At 49.9% G+C, this 18,890-nt stretch overlaps 8 protein-coding genes across 8 annotated transcripts; 3 read left to right on the top strand and 5 right to left on the bottom strand.

Moving 5' to 3' along the window:
* Positions 1-1,333: 1,333 nt before the first annotated feature.
* FIBRA_08394 (uncharacterized protein) lies at positions 1,334-3,646 on the bottom strand (the record flags this gene model as incomplete). The annotated part of the gene is made up of 17 exons (XM_012330037.1): positions 1,334-1,432; positions 1,496-1,558; positions 1,607-1,814; positions 1,875-1,899; positions 1,951-2,008; positions 2,474-2,513; positions 2,573-2,588; positions 2,647-2,740; positions 2,793-2,848; positions 2,903-2,928; positions 2,979-3,004; positions 3,066-3,083; positions 3,135-3,144; positions 3,193-3,279; positions 3,322-3,359; positions 3,418-3,496; positions 3,558-3,646. The coding sequence occupies 17 exons, from the start codon at positions 3,644-3,646 to the stop codon at positions 1,334-1,336; spliced, it is 1,032 nt and encodes a 343-aa protein (XP_012185427.1).
* An 854-nt stretch (positions 3,647-4,500) lies between these two features.
* On the bottom strand, positions 4,501-6,304 carry FIBRA_08393 (uncharacterized protein; the record flags this gene model as incomplete). The annotated part of the gene is made up of 7 exons (XM_012330036.1): positions 4,501-4,758; positions 4,812-4,996; positions 5,052-5,225; positions 5,292-5,803; positions 5,860-5,928; positions 5,981-6,007; positions 6,111-6,304. The coding sequence occupies 7 exons, from the start codon at positions 6,302-6,304 to the stop codon at positions 4,501-4,503; spliced, it is 1,419 nt and encodes a 472-aa protein (XP_012185426.1).
* Positions 6,305-7,249: 945 nt separating this feature from the next.
* On the top strand, positions 7,250-8,230 carry FIBRA_08392 (uncharacterized protein; the record flags this gene model as incomplete). Its single annotated transcript, XM_012330035.1, has 2 exons — positions 7,250-7,911; positions 7,972-8,230. 2 exons carry the CDS (start codon positions 7,250-7,252, stop codon positions 8,228-8,230), a joined length of 921 nt encoding a protein of 306 aa, XP_012185425.1.
* Positions 8,231-8,618: 388 nt separating this feature from the next.
* FIBRA_08391 (uncharacterized protein) lies at positions 8,619-10,755 on the bottom strand (the record flags this gene model as incomplete). The annotated part of the gene is made up of 4 exons (XM_012330034.1): positions 8,619-9,482; positions 9,544-10,001; positions 10,049-10,519; positions 10,572-10,755. The coding sequence occupies 4 exons, from the start codon at positions 10,753-10,755 to the stop codon at positions 8,619-8,621; spliced, it is 1,977 nt and encodes a 658-aa protein (XP_012185424.1).
* A 353-nt stretch (positions 10,756-11,108) lies between these two features.
* Positions 11,109-14,065, top strand: FIBRA_08390 (uncharacterized protein; the record flags this gene model as incomplete). The annotated part of the gene is made up of 14 exons (XM_012330033.1): positions 11,109-11,236; positions 11,304-11,408; positions 11,458-11,563; positions 11,619-11,690; positions 11,744-11,776; positions 11,821-12,191; positions 12,246-12,376; positions 12,441-12,663; positions 12,721-12,831; positions 12,880-13,221; positions 13,269-13,645; positions 13,695-13,746; positions 13,805-13,882; positions 13,930-14,065. The coding sequence occupies 14 exons, from the start codon at positions 11,109-11,111 to the stop codon at positions 14,063-14,065; spliced, it is 2,265 nt and encodes a 754-aa protein (XP_012185423.1).
* Positions 14,066-14,260: 195 nt separating this feature from the next.
* On the bottom strand, positions 14,261-14,847 carry FIBRA_08389 (uncharacterized protein; the record flags this gene model as incomplete). Its single annotated transcript, XM_012330032.1, has 4 exons — positions 14,261-14,431; positions 14,489-14,638; positions 14,690-14,745; positions 14,808-14,847. The coding sequence occupies 4 exons, from the start codon at positions 14,845-14,847 to the stop codon at positions 14,261-14,263; spliced, it is 417 nt and encodes a 138-aa protein (XP_012185422.1).
* Positions 14,848-15,187: 340 nt separating this feature from the next.
* On the top strand, positions 15,188-15,662 carry FIBRA_08388 (uncharacterized protein; the record flags this gene model as incomplete). The annotated part of the gene is made up of 4 exons (XM_012330031.1): positions 15,188-15,214; positions 15,271-15,328; positions 15,383-15,492; positions 15,546-15,662. The coding sequence occupies 4 exons, from the start codon at positions 15,188-15,190 to the stop codon at positions 15,660-15,662; spliced, it is 312 nt and encodes a 103-aa protein (XP_012185421.1).
* A 249-nt stretch (positions 15,663-15,911) lies between these two features.
* On the bottom strand, positions 15,912-18,440 carry FIBRA_08387 (uncharacterized protein; the record flags this gene model as incomplete). The annotated part of the gene is made up of 8 exons (XM_012330030.1): positions 15,912-16,159; positions 16,214-16,468; positions 16,539-16,963; positions 17,022-17,213; positions 17,270-17,970; positions 18,026-18,113; positions 18,161-18,237; positions 18,288-18,440. 8 exons carry the CDS (start codon positions 18,438-18,440, stop codon positions 15,912-15,914), a joined length of 2,139 nt encoding a protein of 712 aa, XP_012185420.1.
* Positions 18,441-18,890: the final 450 nt, after the last annotated feature.

Genomic DNA, 18,890 nt, shown 5'->3' with positions numbered 1-18,890 from the left:
TCAACATATGGAGGTAGATGGATGGCGAAATCAGACAGACAGCACACAGCGAGCCAGAGATTCGTGAATGAAGTGAGAGTGCAGAGAGAATAGAGGTGCTCTAAAGATCGCAAAGTCTACCAGCCGCATCGGATTGATATTAGAGTATGAACCGGATAATACTTCCGGCGCGGATATCGGTTGTACGGATGATGGTGAGCTCTACCCGGCGTAGCGTAAGCAGTCTATCGGATATCTCCACTCAGGCGTCACGCCCGACTACATGCTCGCAGCAGTATCGAGATATCTCTGCGCATTTTCAACATTCAGAACATTAGAAACAGGAGTATATATGCGTGTCGTACCTGACTTAGTTGTGGTGAGGGCTATCGAGGCGCGAGTCTGCTGTCACAATTCCGATGTAGCAGTATCTAGGAACGAATCCGCAAAAAAATGTCTATCACAATTCCAAAGCGCGGTATTGACTTGGATGACTGGTGACTGTGGTGGGCGCAGATGAGCGCTGGATGCAAGATATCCGAATCGGATGATGCGGAATTTGGGCGGAACATCCGAAAGTTGGAAACTCCGCCCTCAGACTCCGCGCCAGGTTCCTGCACGTACGAGGTGGCGCCCACCTCGAGTATTCAGCAGAACGTCGGGCTGTCGATGGTCTGTCGACGCTGAGCGCATGCAGCCCGGATCCGGCCAAGAATGACCCCGGAATGGGTCACCATGGGCAAGTCAGTTCTTGAGGCGATTAGCGTGACTCCCGATTATGAGTGTGTCACGATCGTGACTGACCGCCATCCGACCGCACCTAAATCAGGCACTTCCCGCCGCCATCTGTACTGAACTTGAAGCGGCGGCTGCGAGGGAATAAGGATTATATGTCTGATCGTACTCGCACCCCTTTGATGTACCTGGCGGCTTGCAAGCACCATTCACAAGCTAATTATGTCTGTGACTGGCCACCATGGCAGCTGTGATCGGTGTAACGTCGGGCTCCGCTGGGCGGTATTTCCATTTCCCAAATGACCATTTCATGTTAATCCACTCTGATAGTAGGGTGAACACGGTCGCTACCTCTCTGATAATTTTGTAATCGAAAGTCAAGCTACATCGTGTTAGGGCACTGCTCATTTGTAGAATAAACGCCGTGAATCATGTTGACACACAGGTGATCTACATCCGCAATTTTGATTTCAGTTCAAACTGCAAAACAGCTCATCAAACCTTGCACTGCGTCGCATGACTTCTAACATCGAGAATGACACGTCGCAGGACAAAAAGCGCATGACAAGCAAGGTTGTTCAGGATGAATCCTGAATGTATGTGCGATGGACCCGTCAAGTCACTCCGCATCTTGACGTTCAATATCAGTTACATCCGCCAATCCTCTGTCATCCGAGAGTTCCGGATAAGCACGCCATGTTGCTTTATTTTCGACATTCTAAATTAACCATCGCATCATGAGCTGCCGACTTATGAGCGTACATGCCATTGCGGCGCTCACCGACATATCCATGACTCCCGCTCCATTTCTCGCAACCATCTTCTCGCATTCCGGTACCAAAATCTGTGCGAAGTTAGCGGAGATCCTGGGACTCAACAAAGAGTGGCACACCATATCATGCTGCACAATTTCCTTTTCCGACTTCCATTTCTGCATTCTATCGCTACTTTGCGCTGAGGAGGTAGGAGTGGACGCGCATGCGATGGATTGAGAAGTCAGCGCCGCAGTAGGTCGAGCTGGGGCACATCTATCAAAGGCGGAAAAGTCCAGTGAGAGTGGCCTCTGCAATTGAGATCGAATGAGTTCGCGATAGTTGAGCCTGCCAATCAGGAGTGTTAAATCACATGATAAATACAATAACATCAAGGACTACACGCACGATGCGACAAGCGAGATCAGGTAGTCTGTATAAAAATCACATAAGTGCAGAAATATCCGAGAAGCGTAAATCGTACAATTAGCGATTTGGATGTAGAAGGGGACATATAAAAGTGTCCTAGGGCTTGCGACGAACTACAATTTTTTTGAGTAACTACACCTCCGGACTCCAGAGAACTTACGGTAACAAGACATGTAAAGGACATGAGTCTACAGTTACAACTCGAGTTAGGAGAGCATCTTGAACAGCCAGCAAAAATACTAACGTAGGGATGAGAGCTGGAGATGACTCGGCATGTTAGTCCTGAATTATTCCATTATTCAAAGATTGAAGGGATGTACCCGTATTTATCGTATACAATATCAGCAAATTTATCAATGAATCCGTCCTATCGACGGCCGCTGTTAGGAATCGTCACAAACGGGAGCTGAATTTCCTACCTTCGCAACCCAGTGCGCGAACTATTCAAGCAGAGGCACAGCATAACGACAAGGACTATGTCCAGCAGTGTGCCAACGGAATATGTGATTTCATAAAACACCTATTGGCACGGCCGTATGCACCACTCGCCAAGCGTTGAAAGTCATAAGCCAACACACCTTGAGTTTGAACAAATCGGTTTGGTTTGGGGAGACAAACCTACGTGTGAACCGTCAGCATGATGAACAAATATTCGTGAGAGGATGCATCAAGCTTACATCTTAACCGATGTTGCTGGGGAAGAATTCAACAAATGTAAACTTGGATCCGTAGTTGTAACGCCAACACATACCGATACTGAGTGCTAAACGGCGCGAATTTTGTTCATCCTCTTTGCGAGAAAAGAAAGCAAACGACGTACCAAAGTTACCTATTGATACGAAAACCTAGAATAACGTGAGCTCGTCTTGATTGATGTGTCATACATCAAACACGCACTACGAGACACAACGGGGCCAAACGCCATCCATCCAGTTCTCCCCTGGCTTTATAGACTATAGAAAAAAGCATGAGCAGCGGTAGCATACCATAATTGGTAGAACGCTAACATCTCCGGAGACGATTCGAAAACGTGCTAAAGCACTGTCAGCTGCCATTCTCAATGAAAACCTAAGGGAAACGTACATTCTGACAATAGTGATCACAAGACCCTGCCCGAGGCATTTTTGTGAATTTATGCGTCGAGATCTTAAATTAATTTCATGGACGAACCATTTCGACTCCTAGCAGCTAACCGGAGACTGTGAGCGGCAACGCCTCAAACACAAGCTGAAGACGCACACAAACACTCCTGAATCGTTGTTAGAGGATGATGAAGCCAGAGAACGCATATACGCACCATGGAACCCTCAGCAGACCATATGGATTGAAAAAGTTCGTGATAGTGAAATAATACAGGGCGTGCAAGTCGGTCGCCAGGCAAAAACTGCACAACAACCTAAGTAAAGCACGTGTTATGGCAAATCACGCTTTTTGTGCGGAAAATCCCCACCAGAGGAGAAAAATCTAGGATGTGTAGGTTTTATGTGAATAGGGTGGTTCTGCAGAGGGATACAGGGCCTACAGTCACTCTGAATATGTTCGAGTCTGTGACGGGTCGCCGAAAATACTTCCACGCCATCAGGCAAAGAGCGCCGTACGATCTACGAACATACACCCACACAGTCAACATCGGCATCGTCCATCGTGTGTCAATCAATTTACATCGCCTGGAAGACCACACCGACCAACAAGGCGCCGATAGAGGCGTCGAAGATCTTCGCAGAGATCAACGGGCTGCTGACCTGGCTCATATTCCATGGGCTGTATGCGCAGGAAGGGCCGAGAAGACGGGACGAGGGCGTGGGTTGCGTTCAAGGAGCGTCTGCTTCACCCCTTCTCGCCTGCAAGACTGCACAACGTGCACGAGCAGACGCCAGATCTGACGTGCGGGAGCAGACGGTGGGAGGCAGCGCGGGCCCACCGTCATATTTGGCGCTCCCGCGCGGACGAGTCTCGCGGATCGAGGGCCGCATTCCCTATGTTGCGCTTTCTTCTAACAGCGTCTTCGGAAAGCGGGGCCTGGATACCTCACCTCCTGTGGTAGTGGTCAGATAGGGCAAAAACGGTGCTGTAAATCTCACGTTACCGGCGCGCAGAGGCTGATGGAAATAAGCGTGACTTAACCTTGCGACTCGCTGAGCAGAAAATCGAAGGCTGGGAATTTAAGCTTCTGGTTGTCACCAAGTTCGAGAGGCGGTGCGTATTGGGTCGAGCACAGGACCCACAAGCGTTTCGTGTAGATGTCGAATAATAATGGAAGGGAGCAAGCACGATCAGATGCATCCCAGAATGGCAGGTGCTCAGGTTCGTGCCGTTGTGGAATCCTCCTGTTGCAAAAAATTATAACCCCAACCGTGTCAGCTGAGACCGAATAACCTCAGAATCCAAACACCAACAGCCGATACTTCTCAAAAGTAATATTCAAGCATCGTCATTAACTAAGTACAACGTCCGTGAGCTTCCGACAGTGATATAGCATGCGGAATAGCAATAGGAACGAGTCCATGAGTCCGTGAAGGTCACACCGCCACCACTACCTCTCCGTCCTCACAATGCAAGTGTTAAAGATACAGCAGATGTTGAGTAACGTATACGCGCGTTATACTCAGCAAACGAGGGCACCAACAATCACCGCTGCCACAGCAGACAGCAGCACGAAGTTGGGTATGCGGTCGGTGCGCAAGGCACCGCTGCTCGTGCGATCGGTGTTCGGGACATCGGTCGCGCTCACCGAGGCAGGTGCAGAGCCGATAGTAGGACTTGGCGCCGCAGCGACTGCCCCGTTCATTGCAAGCGCAGTAGAAGACAGCGTTGCGAAACCGACGGAGGGCGGATTGTAGCGGAAGACCGAGTAGACGTTTTTCTGACCAAAGATGACTTAACTACCACGTAACAGTATGTGCAAAAATAACATACAAGGAATGTGTCGCCGACAATCCACGCAGGTGCGGTTGTGCCCGAGTTGTCGAGCTCGAAAACTGCTCCGACACACGTGGTAGGGTCGTTCTGAAGGGGCTGGAACTGGAAGTCGGCAGGTGAGACGGGCCATGCGTTCGAGCTCGAGCCGAATTTAAATGTCAGCTCCACTTGAGTATCGCAGGCTATGGGTAGGAGTGAATATACAATTTAAGATGATAAAGGTGTCAGGCAGCGCACGGTATGTGTAGTAACCTTCCATGTCACCGGTTCCTGCCTGACTGCCGGGGATTTGGGCATAGATCTCGGAAACGACGTCTGCCGGGCCACCAATGAGCGTGGTACCTGTATCAATAGCTGCATACGATGCCGAGCCCGACTCCAGGGTGACGGATTTGCCCTGGGAGGTGATGGCTGCAATAAGGTCGTTCATTAACCTGAGCCAGCCCCAAATTAGGCGTCGTCAATGAACAAACTCACCAGCGATCTCCTGAATCCAGTAGCCGATCTGTCCAGATGGGATATCCTGAAAGTCGACACTGCCTGTGAACAAACTCGAGTTCATCGCACCCAGCGTGAACGTTCCTCCAGGTTCAAGTTCCTGTGCGCGGGAGTCGTTGTTGTACCGTGTCAACTGGAAGGAGAATAATTGTTCCGTGAGTGTACCATTGCTCTCTGCCAGGGATTCCCAAAAGGGCGTTGCACCGGAAGACGCGATCTGTTGGTATGCCATGCCCATCAAACCGGAAACAGGAGCGCTGAGCACGTCACTCGACACTTCATCGACTACGGCAAAGGTCTGAGACATGACCTCGAAACCAGCCATCTGCACAGTATCTTGTCCGAGAGTGCCAGCCGCTTCTCCTGAATCGTAAGTGATCTGGAACGGCGTGCCGGACGACTTGAAGGATGACGATGACGACGGCTTAAACATGTTGATACCCGCAGGAATACTGCTGGTGCCGTTGCCCTGCGAGGCCAACCAGAGGTCGCTGCACGCATACGCGAGGTGAGAGGTATCAGCGGCCGCAAGCCAAGAAGTACGTACGAAGATCCTGTGTCCAAAATGACATCAAACGAGACCGGTGGCGTACCCACGGCTATTGAGCCAAAGAAGCTGTGTGAACATAGGTGAGACATGCCATCGACCGGTCAAAACGACTGCTCACGTCGAGTCCGCGCCCTGGTTAGTAAGTCTGGACAACAACGGTAAGACAATGGGCATCACAGATGTAAGCAGTGGCTCACGCGTTCATTCCACTTGTGCGTTTGCGATTCTTGGCGTGACCAATCCCGTACTTTTGCTCCACTGCCAACTTGCGAGCCCTCAACGACGCCGCTTGACCCTCCGTACCGCGTGACGAAACCGACCTACGCGACAAACTGATCGACTTTCCGGGGACGACGTTGATGGAGGGGACGGGCGCAGCAAAGGCCTCGGGGACAACAGAGAGCAGACATGTGACTGCAACGGAGAAGGGGAGAAGGAGCATTATGACGGAGGTTGAAGAGAAAAAAAGGCACAGAGCGAGTAATATTAAATAAGAGTTGAGCGACTTTGGAGCGCGAAAGATGGACCTGGAGTAAAAGGACGAGAGCTGCGCACTGCGCGTCCGAACGGGCGAAGTCGGATTACAGATGGAGCGTGTAAATCGTCACCCCGCGCTGCGGATCTGTACGGCAGACGGCCGAGGACAAACAAGCCAGCTGCCTGGGCAGAAAAGGTGGCAAAGGGAAGGGGAAAGCTGTGGATAGCGGGAGGAGGCAGAGCAGAAAAGGCTGGATGACCCGCCTGACAAGCGAGAGCCGCAGCACAGCGACCGTTGCCAGTCCCCCGCATAGGCCCGGCATCTCGGCCTTTGCCCAGATTTGGCAACTCCCCTGCATTGCTTTTCAGACCGCGCAGTCGCTTCCGATTCCTGTGCACTGCCCTGCCGAGAGCCTACCGTGCATCTGGGAACAAAATGACACCAGCGAGACCTCGTCACAGCGCAGGCAAAACCTACAGCGCAAAATTCATGCAGTCGAATTGTAGACCCAACAGGCGAATGACTGATTGAATCCGAGCCGACGCACAGTATGGTGGCACAATCACTCGAAGCTGTGGCCAGCGCGCAACGATCTGATTGAGATCTTTCTTCTTGCTGTCAAGGCACACTGCCATTTCAATAATTGTGAACGCGATGCGCACGCTGCGGACCTTCCACAGGTAATGGGACACACATAGGCCACTACTGTCCGCCTCGCCAAATACATACCACATACCTATGTACATTTACGAGTCTGTACATGCAATAGATTTCGACAATGTTGTCCGAGATCCTTATCGGAAAGTGACACGAATTAATAATCAGGCTGGGGTCAGTCGAACGGATAAGCGCCGACAGCGTTTGGATCGTCGACATCAACAACTATCTTCGAGTGCACACCGGAGCCACATGGAAAACATGAAAGAAAATGCAGGATTGATCCCCTTCCACTACAAAGGCGAGACTTACCACACATGGTACAAAATCGTTGGAGATCTCCATTCCGGCGCGACCCCACTCGTCACTCTCCATGGTGGTCCTGGGGTATCTCACCATTACATGCTCCCGCATACCGACCTAGTAGCTCTGCACAAGATCCCAGTCATCTTCTATGACCAGATCGGCATAGGTGCGTCGACGCATCTCCGCAATAAGCCAGCTGAGTTCTGGACGCCCGAGCTATGGATGGATGAGCTCGAGAATCTCCTGGCATACCTCGGGATCCAGGATGCCTTCGATATCGTCGGAAACTCATGGGGAGGCATGCTCGGTGGGCAGTTCGCTGGCGTCCGACGCCCGCCAGGCCTCAAGCACCTGGTTGTCGCGAATGCGGGAGCATCCATGGAGTTGTGGCAGATTGGTACCAAACAGCTGCTCGAGAGGCTAGAGCCGGAGGAGGTAAGAGAGACGATCAAAAAGCATGAACGAGAGGGGACTGCGGGCAGCGAGGAGTGGCGGAAGGCGATGGAAGTGTACAACCGAAAGCACATTTGCAAGGTAGTGCCGTGGCCAGAGGAACTTTTGATGTCTTTCGCATCTGGGGACGAGGACCCCACTGTCTACGCCACCACGTATGACTTTATCTTCGATTCTGACGAATTCGCTTAGGTTGCTGACTGTAATGTCCTTAGAATTGGTCCCTCCGAATTCAACATAGTCGGTACCTTCAAACACTGGTCTATCGTCGACGTAGTCGGGAATATCACAGTTCCAACGCTCCTGATAAACGCACGTGACGATTCCGCCCAGGACATAGGATTGATCCCGTTTTTCGAGAAGGTTGCGCGCGTCAAGTGGATACAGTTTGCCCATAGTTCACATACCCCCTTGTTTGAAGAGAGGGAAAGATACATGGAGATTCTAGGCAATTTCCTGACGAAGACGGTTTAGGGACGGGCAGCACGTCTGCTTGTGAATTTGCGAAGATTCGTAAATCTTTCGCACGTTTTTATAGCGTAGGATAGGGAACCTCACCCGTCGCTTCTCGTGAATTAATTACTGTAGACTGACGAGAGATCCTTGCATCTTGAAACAATGTTCGGACTGTGTCGGACCTCTGAGTAAGCAGGTTTTACAGTTCACTCGAAGGGATGCGCCTTATTCGTGGGGAGGAGGGGGAACTAGTAGTCATCGAGCACCAAGATCCCGATAGGAGGGGCGGATCGGGCGCCGCGGGAGGTCGTGCCCAGGATGCGGGATGGGGATAGCGGGACAAGGTCGTAGACCCGTTCCGAGGCAACAAATACGCCCATTCTCTAACGAAATCATCAAGTCAAATTCAGGATATTAGGACGCCATTAGACCTCTCGTCTATAAGCGCGAGCTTGGCTCGTTTCAGTATATGGATCTTAGAAGACTTGCCAGTCGGATTACCACCTAAGGAGCCCTCGCCACAGGTTGCATCTTCATCCCGGGTAGGCGCTCTAATAGAGGACTGCGCTATCTCGTCCTCTGCCGTCTCTCTTGATTCATCCTTACCGTACGAAGATTCATTGGGCCATTTATACCACCATGCAGACAACACGTTCCTAATCTTCATCGTGTGCTGAACGTCATGATACACCTTGATGTGATCCACAGCGGACAATGCAGCGGCCCTGTACATGCCACTGTCGCTAGTAACAGTGCCTCCATAGGCGGTTGAACCGCTCTCGGGAGCATGCCCTGGCTGATGAGCGTCCCTTGAAGATATTCTAGTTCTGTGAACTGGAGCCGCATGGAACGATAGAGAGATTGGGCCCAAGGTGCACGCTTCACGAAGTGACAAGAGGAACCACCAGAAGTCCAACAGGGCATCGTGTGTCCAGTTAATTTCATCTATTGTTGAAGAATTTACATGGTCCACCTTCCGCGATGGGCCACTGGGTAATACAACAAGTCCCTTGAATACGCCCGAATGCGACCGTTCTTGAGATCCAGGGTCCGACGCTAGCATTGTTGCCGGAGTGCATCCATCCCATAACAATCTGCCTCGCACTGGAACAATCCAGGAGCCCCTAATAAAAGGGTCGCACAGGAAGTCAGTAACTGTCTGCGCTGAATGCGGTGGTATGGGAATATGCTTTGGAATTTTGTACAGCATGGGCGGCGGGTTTAGGAGACATGATCCGTGAGCATCAGAAGGAGAAGAATGAAAGTGAGGCTGTAAGGATGCAAGGCAGCGTCAGTCTGGCTGTGCGCATAGGACATGAATCATAACATACCTCAGGTATCACTTTGTAAAGCGACGTAGCATCGCAACGAGGGCGTTTCCTCGCAGGTTCACCATCTATGGGAGCTTCATTAGCACTTCGCCCATGAACCTTGCCTACAATAAGTTCGCCTCGGGTCGCAAACGTAGTGTCTACAGCTGCATTTATATGTTGGGGGGAATGCTGAGGTTCCAGAATGCACCTCTTCGTGAGTTCGACATCACAATGTTTAAAGCCATGAGGAGAGTGCCTAGGCTCCACGGTCATACTTCGCGTAAGGACAATGTCGGTATGTTCAAAATCCTCGAGATCCTTTAATTCGAAGGTGTCTGAACCAGTCTCAAGGAGTGTCTCATAGAGATCATCGGCCCAGTCTCTGAGCATAGCCGACTTTGCCAAGGTAGACAAGTTTTCAGGATGCAGTAGCTTGGGTGGCTCCTGAGAAAAGACGTGAGCGTTTCTCTGATTGTCTGATGGAAATATCAGCATGGTATATACGGGATGCAGACCGACATACCAAAGCTGCTTAGGTCGAATGGGTCGTCTGGTGTAAACCAATCAACTCCACCTGAGGCGGTCCTTGTTAACCGAATCCCATTGCTAGCAATATATTGTGAAGATAGTGCTGCTGAATCTTGGTAATCGAAATGATGTACTGTCACTTGCTCACAACCCTGCCCCATGCCAAACGGTGATCCAAGAAGGCTATACGATGGGAGTACTCCAACGAATGACCCAGGGACAGCTTGTGCATGCTGCGTAGAATGGGATTCGTCATGACGAAGGGATTCCCAAAAAATATGATCAAGATCAGTATGCTCGAATTCGTCCAGGTCTTGCGTGGCGACAACGCTAGTTCTGTCTGACGCATCTGTCGCATAGTCCCATTCCCTCAAATCATTACGCTCATCAGAACTTCCGAGATGCTTGTTTATGTCGCTCAGTTTGGGCACACCTTGGCTATAGACGTAGCATGGACCTCGAACGTCTGGCTCATAATTGTTGAGTATATGCGCGTAAGTCATACCTCCATAGCGCACCAAATGTTATCTCTGAAGAAATTGTCGCTGGTTGGTGCCATATTTCGCCCTGGGAAGCAGTCGAAACCAGGTTGGAACCTAGCTGCAGTATGTCTTGCGATGACCCAGGCCAACTGGGCTCCGCGTGAGTAAAGTAATGAACCACGATGTCGCTCTCGGCGTTGTGTCCTAGCAGAACGTTCATGCTTATGCATAGCAAAGCTCGCAAGGAAATGAACAGTAGTTGTAATTGGCGGTCAGTTAAAGGAACTTGAGAAAGCGACCTACTTGTCACGTGTATTCAAGCAAATTCGCTGAGCGCCCGTCCTCTGGCTTTTAACACCAGTTCAGGCCTGAAGACATCCGTCTCGCCCATACCGTCACCACGCGAACATGACACGAAGCAAAGTTCGTCTCTTTTATCTCTTATTAAAAATCTCAACTATAAGTTTTCAATAGAAAGCAGGCCGCCGCGGTCGGGGAAGGGGAAACGCGCCTGCAACCTCCGGCGATCGAGGTGCAGATGGCTGGAGGACGGATGTGGTAGAAACGGTCGACATGCACAACGAGCGTTTCGAGAAATATTACAAGGCGCAGAACATTGTGCGGGATGAAGAGTGGGAATCATTCATGCAGTCGTTGAGAGATCCCCTTCCCACCACGTTCCGGGTAGCCGGAAGCCGACAGTACGCTCAAATCAGCGCATATATGCGTGATACAATTCACTGACATGACCTGACTATTGACGCACAGAGCTGCTCGCTTGTTGAATGACACTATCGAGGATACCTACGTTCCTCAGCTTGCTGATGTTGTCTTTGAAGGGGAAGCTGTTTCTCCTCCTAAACAAATTCCATGGTATGTTTTACATTTTGGAGTTTGTAGAATTTATTTCATAGATCCCCAGGTATCCAGAAGGTCTCGCATGGCAGTTTGACGTCTCAAAAAAGGTGTTGCGCAAATCTCCCGAATTCAAAAAGTTTCATTCGTTTCTTGTCTTCGAGACCGAGGTGGTAAGTCGGTCCATAATCTCTTGAAACCAGTTCCCTCAATGATCATCATTACAAGGGTAATGTATCTCGCCAGGAAGCTGTAAGCATGCTGCCACCACTATTCCTAGAAGTTGAACCTCATCATCGAGTGCGTGTTCTGGTGTTGAGTCCGTGGTTTGTAGGGCTAATTTTGACGGCAAGGTTATGGACATGTGTGCCGCTCCAGGATCAAAGGTAAGGGGCCCCTCCTTTGTTTTTCATTGCGCTCATCGACAAAGACCGCACAACTTCTGGAAGCTCTTCATGCACATGACACCGCGACAGCCTCCTCATATCCAACTGGGCTGCTGATAGCAAACGACAGCGATCATAAACGTACCCACCTTCTCATTCATCAATCTGCCCGTCTCCCGTCTCCCGCACTCATGGTCACGAATCACGATGCATCAATTTACCCCGCCATCAAGATTCCATCCGAGCAAGTTATCTTTCCTTCGGACACGAAGCCGCGCGTGGCCGCCAAAAAGCAATATCAGCTTCTGTTTGATCGTATCCTATGCGACGTCCCATGTAGCGGCGATGGAACTATCAGAAAGAACCCGGGAATATGGAAGCATTGGCAACCAATGGATGGGAACGGTTTACACAGGTCTGTTATCTTTATCTAAAATTTTGTAATACTGGACTGTCTCATCCCATACAGTTTGCAGGTTCGAATACTCCAGCGGGCGATGCGTATGCTGAAGAAAGGTGGCCGTATTGTGTATTCGACATGTTCTCTCAATCCTGTGGAGAATGAGGCGGTCGTAGCGGCTGCTCTGAGATCAATTCCCGGTTCGTGTTTATGTCTGACCGTGAACATTCGAGGAGTTGTGAACCAATGTCCTTTGATATCAAGATTTTGAATTGCTCGATATGTCGAATCACCTATCAGGGCTCATTCATCGCCCTGGTATAACCTCGTGGATACCGACTGTAGATCGTGCGATCAAAACTGATTTCGCTACATTTGCGGACTATCTGCAGTCACTACCAGAAGATAAGCGTGCTGAGAGCAAGATGATCGAGTCGCACTGGCCGCCCCCGGCGAATGAAGTGGATAATCTGAATCTTACTCGTTGGTGCGCCTATAATTGGTTTTTCACAGACTGGGGATTGATAAATAGAGCATCTTGTAGTATACGAATATATCCTCATTTACAGAATACTGGTGGATTCTTCATTGCGGTGTTGCAAAAGGCACGTGCGATCGTTGCCCTTCAGACTGCTGTAAGCCAAACATCACAGAAGTAAGATTTGGGATGTTTAGCTAGGTGGTTTTTGTTAACAGATTTTAGGGATGGCAAAAGACATGCAGAGGAGGTTGACGACCTCGACACTTCAGACGCGAAGAAGGCCAAAATTGCGGAGGAGCAACATGTCTCTTTAAAAGACGATATAATTATACAACGAATCGGAATTGATGAGGACGATGAAGTTGATACGACTGAGGCAAACGGTCCTATATCTGCTATGGATGTCGACCAGAAGCTGGAGATCGCATCTGAGGTCTCCCCTGACCAGTTCAAGCAACAGCAAAGTCGCAAGGGAAAGGGCAAGTCCTCAGAGGGCGGGACGCACTTCAAAGAGAACCCGTACACATTCGTCGCGCCAGATGACCCCATTATCCAAACTTGCATGTAAGATCACGATACGTGTCCCTTCGTTTACTGAAACTTGCGTAAAGATCCAAGCTTCACCTCAAGCCCGACTTCCCCGCGTCTAACATGCTTGTTCGTAACCCTGCAGGCGATCCGGTCCGCTCGCTCTACATGACTAACGATATCGTCAAACACATCGTAATGCACAACGACTTCGCCCGAATGCGACTCATGACTTGTGGTACGAAGGTGTTCGCAAAGCAGGAAGGAGCCGAAGCGAAGAGAGAAGGTGCGGAGATGCAGTTCCGCGTGCTCAGCGAGGGCTTGCCCGTTGTTCTGCCGTATATCGATCCCCAAGCGGTACTTCCAGCGGATGTCACAGCGCTGAAGACATTCATGCAGGCATACTATCCGTTATGCTCTAGTTTTGGTGACCCGTTCAGATCCCTCATCGAGTCGAAAGGTCAGTTATATTACAACATCGTGTCGTATCCGTATCTCATCAAACTTAGCCCCCGGCAGCTATATAGTCCGCTTCGAACCGGGGCAGGCAGCAGGTGCAACGTGAGGGTGTTCTCATAACACCCTATCACCATTTTATTGACTATTAACCAAAATTTAGATTAGTACACGATCTCGTTTTGCCCATTTGGAAGTCCACTGTGTCCGCCACCTTGATGCTCGACAAGAAAGCAAAGAGGTGCTCTTCTACTACACAATTATTCTTGGTTGCTCATCATTATGCAGTGCTCTCAGCTTGAGATTATGCGGAGAAGATATCACGACAGCTGCTCGAGATGCGGCTAAGAAAAAGCAACAGGAGCAGAGACCCACACCCACGGAAACATCTGCTCTCGATGGTAACACTGAAACTGAAGGGTAACCCCTCCCTCACATGCGTTGACCAATATTCTATGGCACCGCCAACTTAGAAGATAGCATCCTCACCGACGCCGCAGACATCAAAATGTAATCTACGACCACAGCGGAGATAGAAATTAAAGCGAACTTGCAGTACATATAATACAACGAATATACAATGCGTCTTCCATGCTCGGTCTCTATGCAAAAGTACAAATCATGTTCTCTCGCCGCGCAACCGACGAGCCAATGCTAGGTCTTTAGGCTGGATGGTGACTCGCTTCGCGTGAATGGCAGCAAGGTTAGTGTCTTCGAAAAGCGAGACAAGATATGCTTCTGCCGCTTCTTGAAGAGCCATAACCGCAGACGATTGGAAACGCAGGTCCGTCTACGAACGGAAATAAGCAAATCGAGGTGACCAGAATAGAATAACGCAGATGCCCACCTTAAAATCTTGAGCGATTTCACGGACTAGCCGTTGGAACGGCAATTTACGGATAAGGAGTTCAGTCGATTTCTGATACCGGCGAATTTCACGCAGGGCAACAGTTCCAGGGCGGAAACGATGAGGCTTCTTCACACCGCCAGTCGTAGTCTAGAGACACGGCTGAGAATGTTATTCTTGGTAATCACAAGACGAACTTACTGCTGCTGCTGTCTTGCGTGCAGACTTTGCAGCGAGCTGCTTACGAGGTGCCTTACCTAGAACGAAAGGATGAGTCTATATACTCAACCTACTCGTGGATGGACTGCTTGGCACTTACCACCTGTAGACTTGCGAGCGGTTTGCTTAGTGCGGGCCATTGTGCGAAAAACAAAGTATGACTGGGCTAATTGATGAAAGGGTGCGGGCGGCGACGAGGGACCGGCGAAGTATGTGAGTACGGTGGCCAAACGTAGGGCGGCTACTTATATACGCGAGCGCTTTGACGCGACGCGATGGCTCACGTGCCGCGAATCACAATTCAACACAATAAGGTTTGCATCACGTGCGCGTTTAGGCGAGCCACAGACGCGTTGTATAAGTACTCAGGCTAAACGCCTTCAACCACCCACTTGCATTCTGCATAACTGCCTATCTCAGCTCCCTTACATCCTCTCAATCTTCAACAAACTTCAAACTCCCTAACAAGTCTCATAAAAAATGTCTGGCCGTGGAAAAGGTGGAAAGGTAAAGAATATCCCCTGCGAAAAGTTGAGTGCGTATTTACCAAATACGCGCTGTAGGGTCTCGGAAAAGGTGGTGCTAAGCGTCACCGTAAGATCCTTCGCGACAACATTCAGGGTGCGTCTTTTGATCTTAAATGAACTTTCTTCGACTGAAGTCATTCTCTGTCAGGTATCACTAAACCCGCTATTCGTCGATTGGCCCGTCGTGGTGGTGTAAAGCGTATCTCCGGTCTCATTTATGAAGAGACCCGTGGTGTTCTCAAGATCTTCCTCGAAAATGTGCGCGTGCTTTGTCCATTGTTCAACTATTGCTCACTGAATGCCCTATATAGGTCATCCGTGATTCAGTAACATATACTGAACACGCCAAGCGGAAAACTGTCACCGCTCTTGATGTAGTTTATGCTCTAAAGCGATCAGGGAGGACCCTATATGGTTTCGGTGCATAGACGCATTATCCTCTGCTATTATTGTATTATTGTATCAATTTAATGTAGTGTATTTATTTCTTTGTGCGCAATTTACGAGATTTTAAATTGTATCTTGTCGGGGACTTGATTTGGTGGCAGAATATGGGTACTGCTCCAGTGCATTCTTTCTGCTTACATCTTAGGACGAGGAATCTTTTTTGTTATTCGAGGATTTCATGGTCCTCAATACTACAATACGTACGCATCGCGTCATGTATGTACATTTCACTAGTATGTTGTCGCCATCGCAGTTCTTCCCCCTACATCAATCACACCACATCTGGCATAGTACCTCGCAAGAGCTAGACGTACAGTCTGCAATCGTTGAAGCGCAGCTGCCTCCTCACCGCTTTTGGTAGTTCTTGCAAGCACTGTCAAGTAATCAGCCTTGGAGCCTTGTCCTGATCGTATACAGATCTCCTCGAGCTTGTGCAGGAGCAGACACGCGTCCTGAGACGAGAATAACATGGTCTCGCCTAAAGGAAAGATCTAAGTCAAACAGGACATAGGAAATTACAGCGGAGACTTACTATTTAAGAGTAGCTCCACGGCATCAGAAAGTAACACAGCCCACCACGACTTCGGCGCAATATCCTCTCGGAACATTGTGGCCAAATCAAAGGCAGCATCGTGCAATTCGCCTTGCATCCGCCTCTGGTGGAACTCGGCGAAGCGCACCGCAAACATCAGACGATGAACGAACACGCCGTTGGCACCCGAGTTCGACCGCAGCGTCTGTAGCGACGGCGCAATATTTGCCACGTAACGCGCATACTTCTCAGGACCTGAATTGTATGTATGGTAAATAGTGTCTGATATAAATGGAAGAATGATGATGAAAAGCATAAGAATCACCTTGAACGACGTATTCATCCAGCACGCGATCGACAATACGTCCGAGGCCGGTCCAATCCTCCGCAGACACGCAATATGACACTGCAAGCCCATAATCTTTCTCTTGCAAGAACGTCTGAGCCGCGATTCTGCACACTATCCGCCGCACTTTCTCTCTTTGATGCTCGAAGCAAGTCGCGTTGATCTCTTTCAACACCCCAGCAAGGTTCCCTGTACGTATTCGTGCGCTCTCCTCGTCTGACGCCGTCGCATCTTTAGGAATTTGGAGCCGTAACGGCACTCGCATGAGTACTTGGTCCGCTGTCTCCTTGCCGACGTCACCGCAAGCACACATATAGTCCACTGTGATTCGCCACAATGCAGGATCCGAGCGCAGATACTCTGTATACGACAGAACATACTGCTCCCGCAGCGTAAGGTCTGAGCTTGATGGCGGGACGTTTCAGCGGGCAGAAAAATCTCAATGCTTTGAAGACTACTCACTCGTCTGGGTCGTCATCTATGAGCTGCAAAGGCTCTAAGACATCGGCGAGATGAGCTGCGAGCCAGACATCGATCTGGGCAGCGTCCGATAGTGCCTGGGCTGGACTACCGAGGAATAGCGACGAGTGCATCATGTCCTCAAGGTTCGTCGGGTCAGATGGCATGTCATCCAAGATATGCGATACGACCTCACTGGAATGAGATGTTAGTCGCCGTTGTCCCAAAGGTCCGAGCACAAAGACACTCACGGAAGGTCCTGTCTGCGCAGTCTAGGGTCCACGAAGATACCCCACGCAATACATACCTCTTTCCAATCGGCACCCAACTCGAGGCACAACTTTTTAATGACCTCCACACGTCCCTCCAAGATCCCAGCGATGTCGCAGAGCCGGTCCCACCAATTCTCGAACCCGTCTTCTCGGTCATCCTCTGGGACCTTGTCCAACTCCAGCCGGAGACTCTTCACTTTGTCTCTCCATCTCCGAGCCGCGATCGCAAAGTCGCGCTCTGCAGCGAATTGGTGCAGGCGGGGATGGCCCGTAAGCAGAGGAATGAGCTGCTGTGACAGCTTCTGGAGAGTTGGAGACGGATGCCTGGCGAGCACGTCAAGGAAGAAAGATGAAGCTTTCGAGAGCCCTCGGATAGTTGCCCTTGTCGGAATGAGTGGGTAAGTCACAAATGACGTAGCATACAGGTTCACCGACCTCGTCAGATATGGCCAAAATGTCTCGTCTTCCCATGGCCTCTCAAGGCTACTGAGATGATCACCCTCTTCCGTGGTTGGCTCCACGTAATGCGTGTTAAGCCACTCCATGAGCTCTTCTCCCACTGGAGCGTGCTCTCGTCCATGGTCGGGTAGATACAACACAGAAAAAAGGGAGAAGCACGTGTAGAGTTTTCGATAGTGTTCTGCGTTGTATTGTAATGGTTCGGAGCGCGCTATTGGTTGCTTCATAATGGGGGGTCAATGGTTCCGCCTTATGCGAGAGACAACAAGAGCTCACAGAACAGTAGATACAGCATTCTTTACAAAAGTTGATATAATCAGTTACGAGTTTGCTGATCGCTTTTACACATTCCTCATCATCTAACCTAGTGACGACTTAGAAAGTGTCCAACTATTGCGATAGAAGACTCACATTTTGATCCTCTCTCGACGAATGCGCTGTACAAGATTTTGCATTGCAGCGAAAATGATAGATGTGTCTGTCACAAACTATATGCACAATTGGGATAGCATAAATGATGCAAAATCTAGGCACACACCAGTCTCCGCTCCGAGGTAGGTGCATGATGCGATTTGGCGAGGTAGACGCGTTGATCCGACGAGGACGACGCGTCTTGCATACGCAAGCCATTTGGGTCTGCCTTCAGCATGATTAGCACACGTTCTACAACGCAGCTCGAAAGAACAGACATTGTGTGTCGCGTAAATAGCCAGTGTGTCGTCTCTTGGTGAGAAGTTGGCGGCGAGAACGCGATGAGAGTGTTTGAAGTCGTCGCTGCGTCCTCGTTCAAATATGGGCGGCAATAATGCCACAAATTGAGGCTCCTCTTGCATGTTCGTCCAGATGCAGCCCAGTCACAGAGCAGTTGAGTATATGCAAGTCGCGTCGATAGGCAAAATGAACGCGCTCGCCACATCAATCCCAGTCTAATTTCGCGCGCCTTGTTCTGAACACCGACACCCAGATTAGGAAGCTGTAGTAATTGCCACCGGTTTTGAAAGCCAATAAAGCGCTGAAGAAATATCATCGACTTTTCGTTCCGCTCGAGCCGTAACACTCATTTGGCACGTTAGTAAATTTTATTGGAAGAAAAAGCCGCATTATTTAAATAACGTGCAGTGCTAGTGTAAAAGCTAGAAGT

This window comes from Fibroporia radiculosa (genome assembly GCF_000313525.1).
Source record: "Fibroporia radiculosa TFFH 294 genomic supercontigs, scaffold98378, whole genome shotgun sequence".
In the NCBI taxonomy this organism is placed as follows: domain Eukaryota; kingdom Fungi; phylum Basidiomycota; class Agaricomycetes; order Polyporales; family Fibroporiaceae; genus Fibroporia; species Fibroporia radiculosa.
Note: the sequence above shows the minus strand (reverse complement) of the source record. Positions and strands in the feature narration are given on the sequence as shown.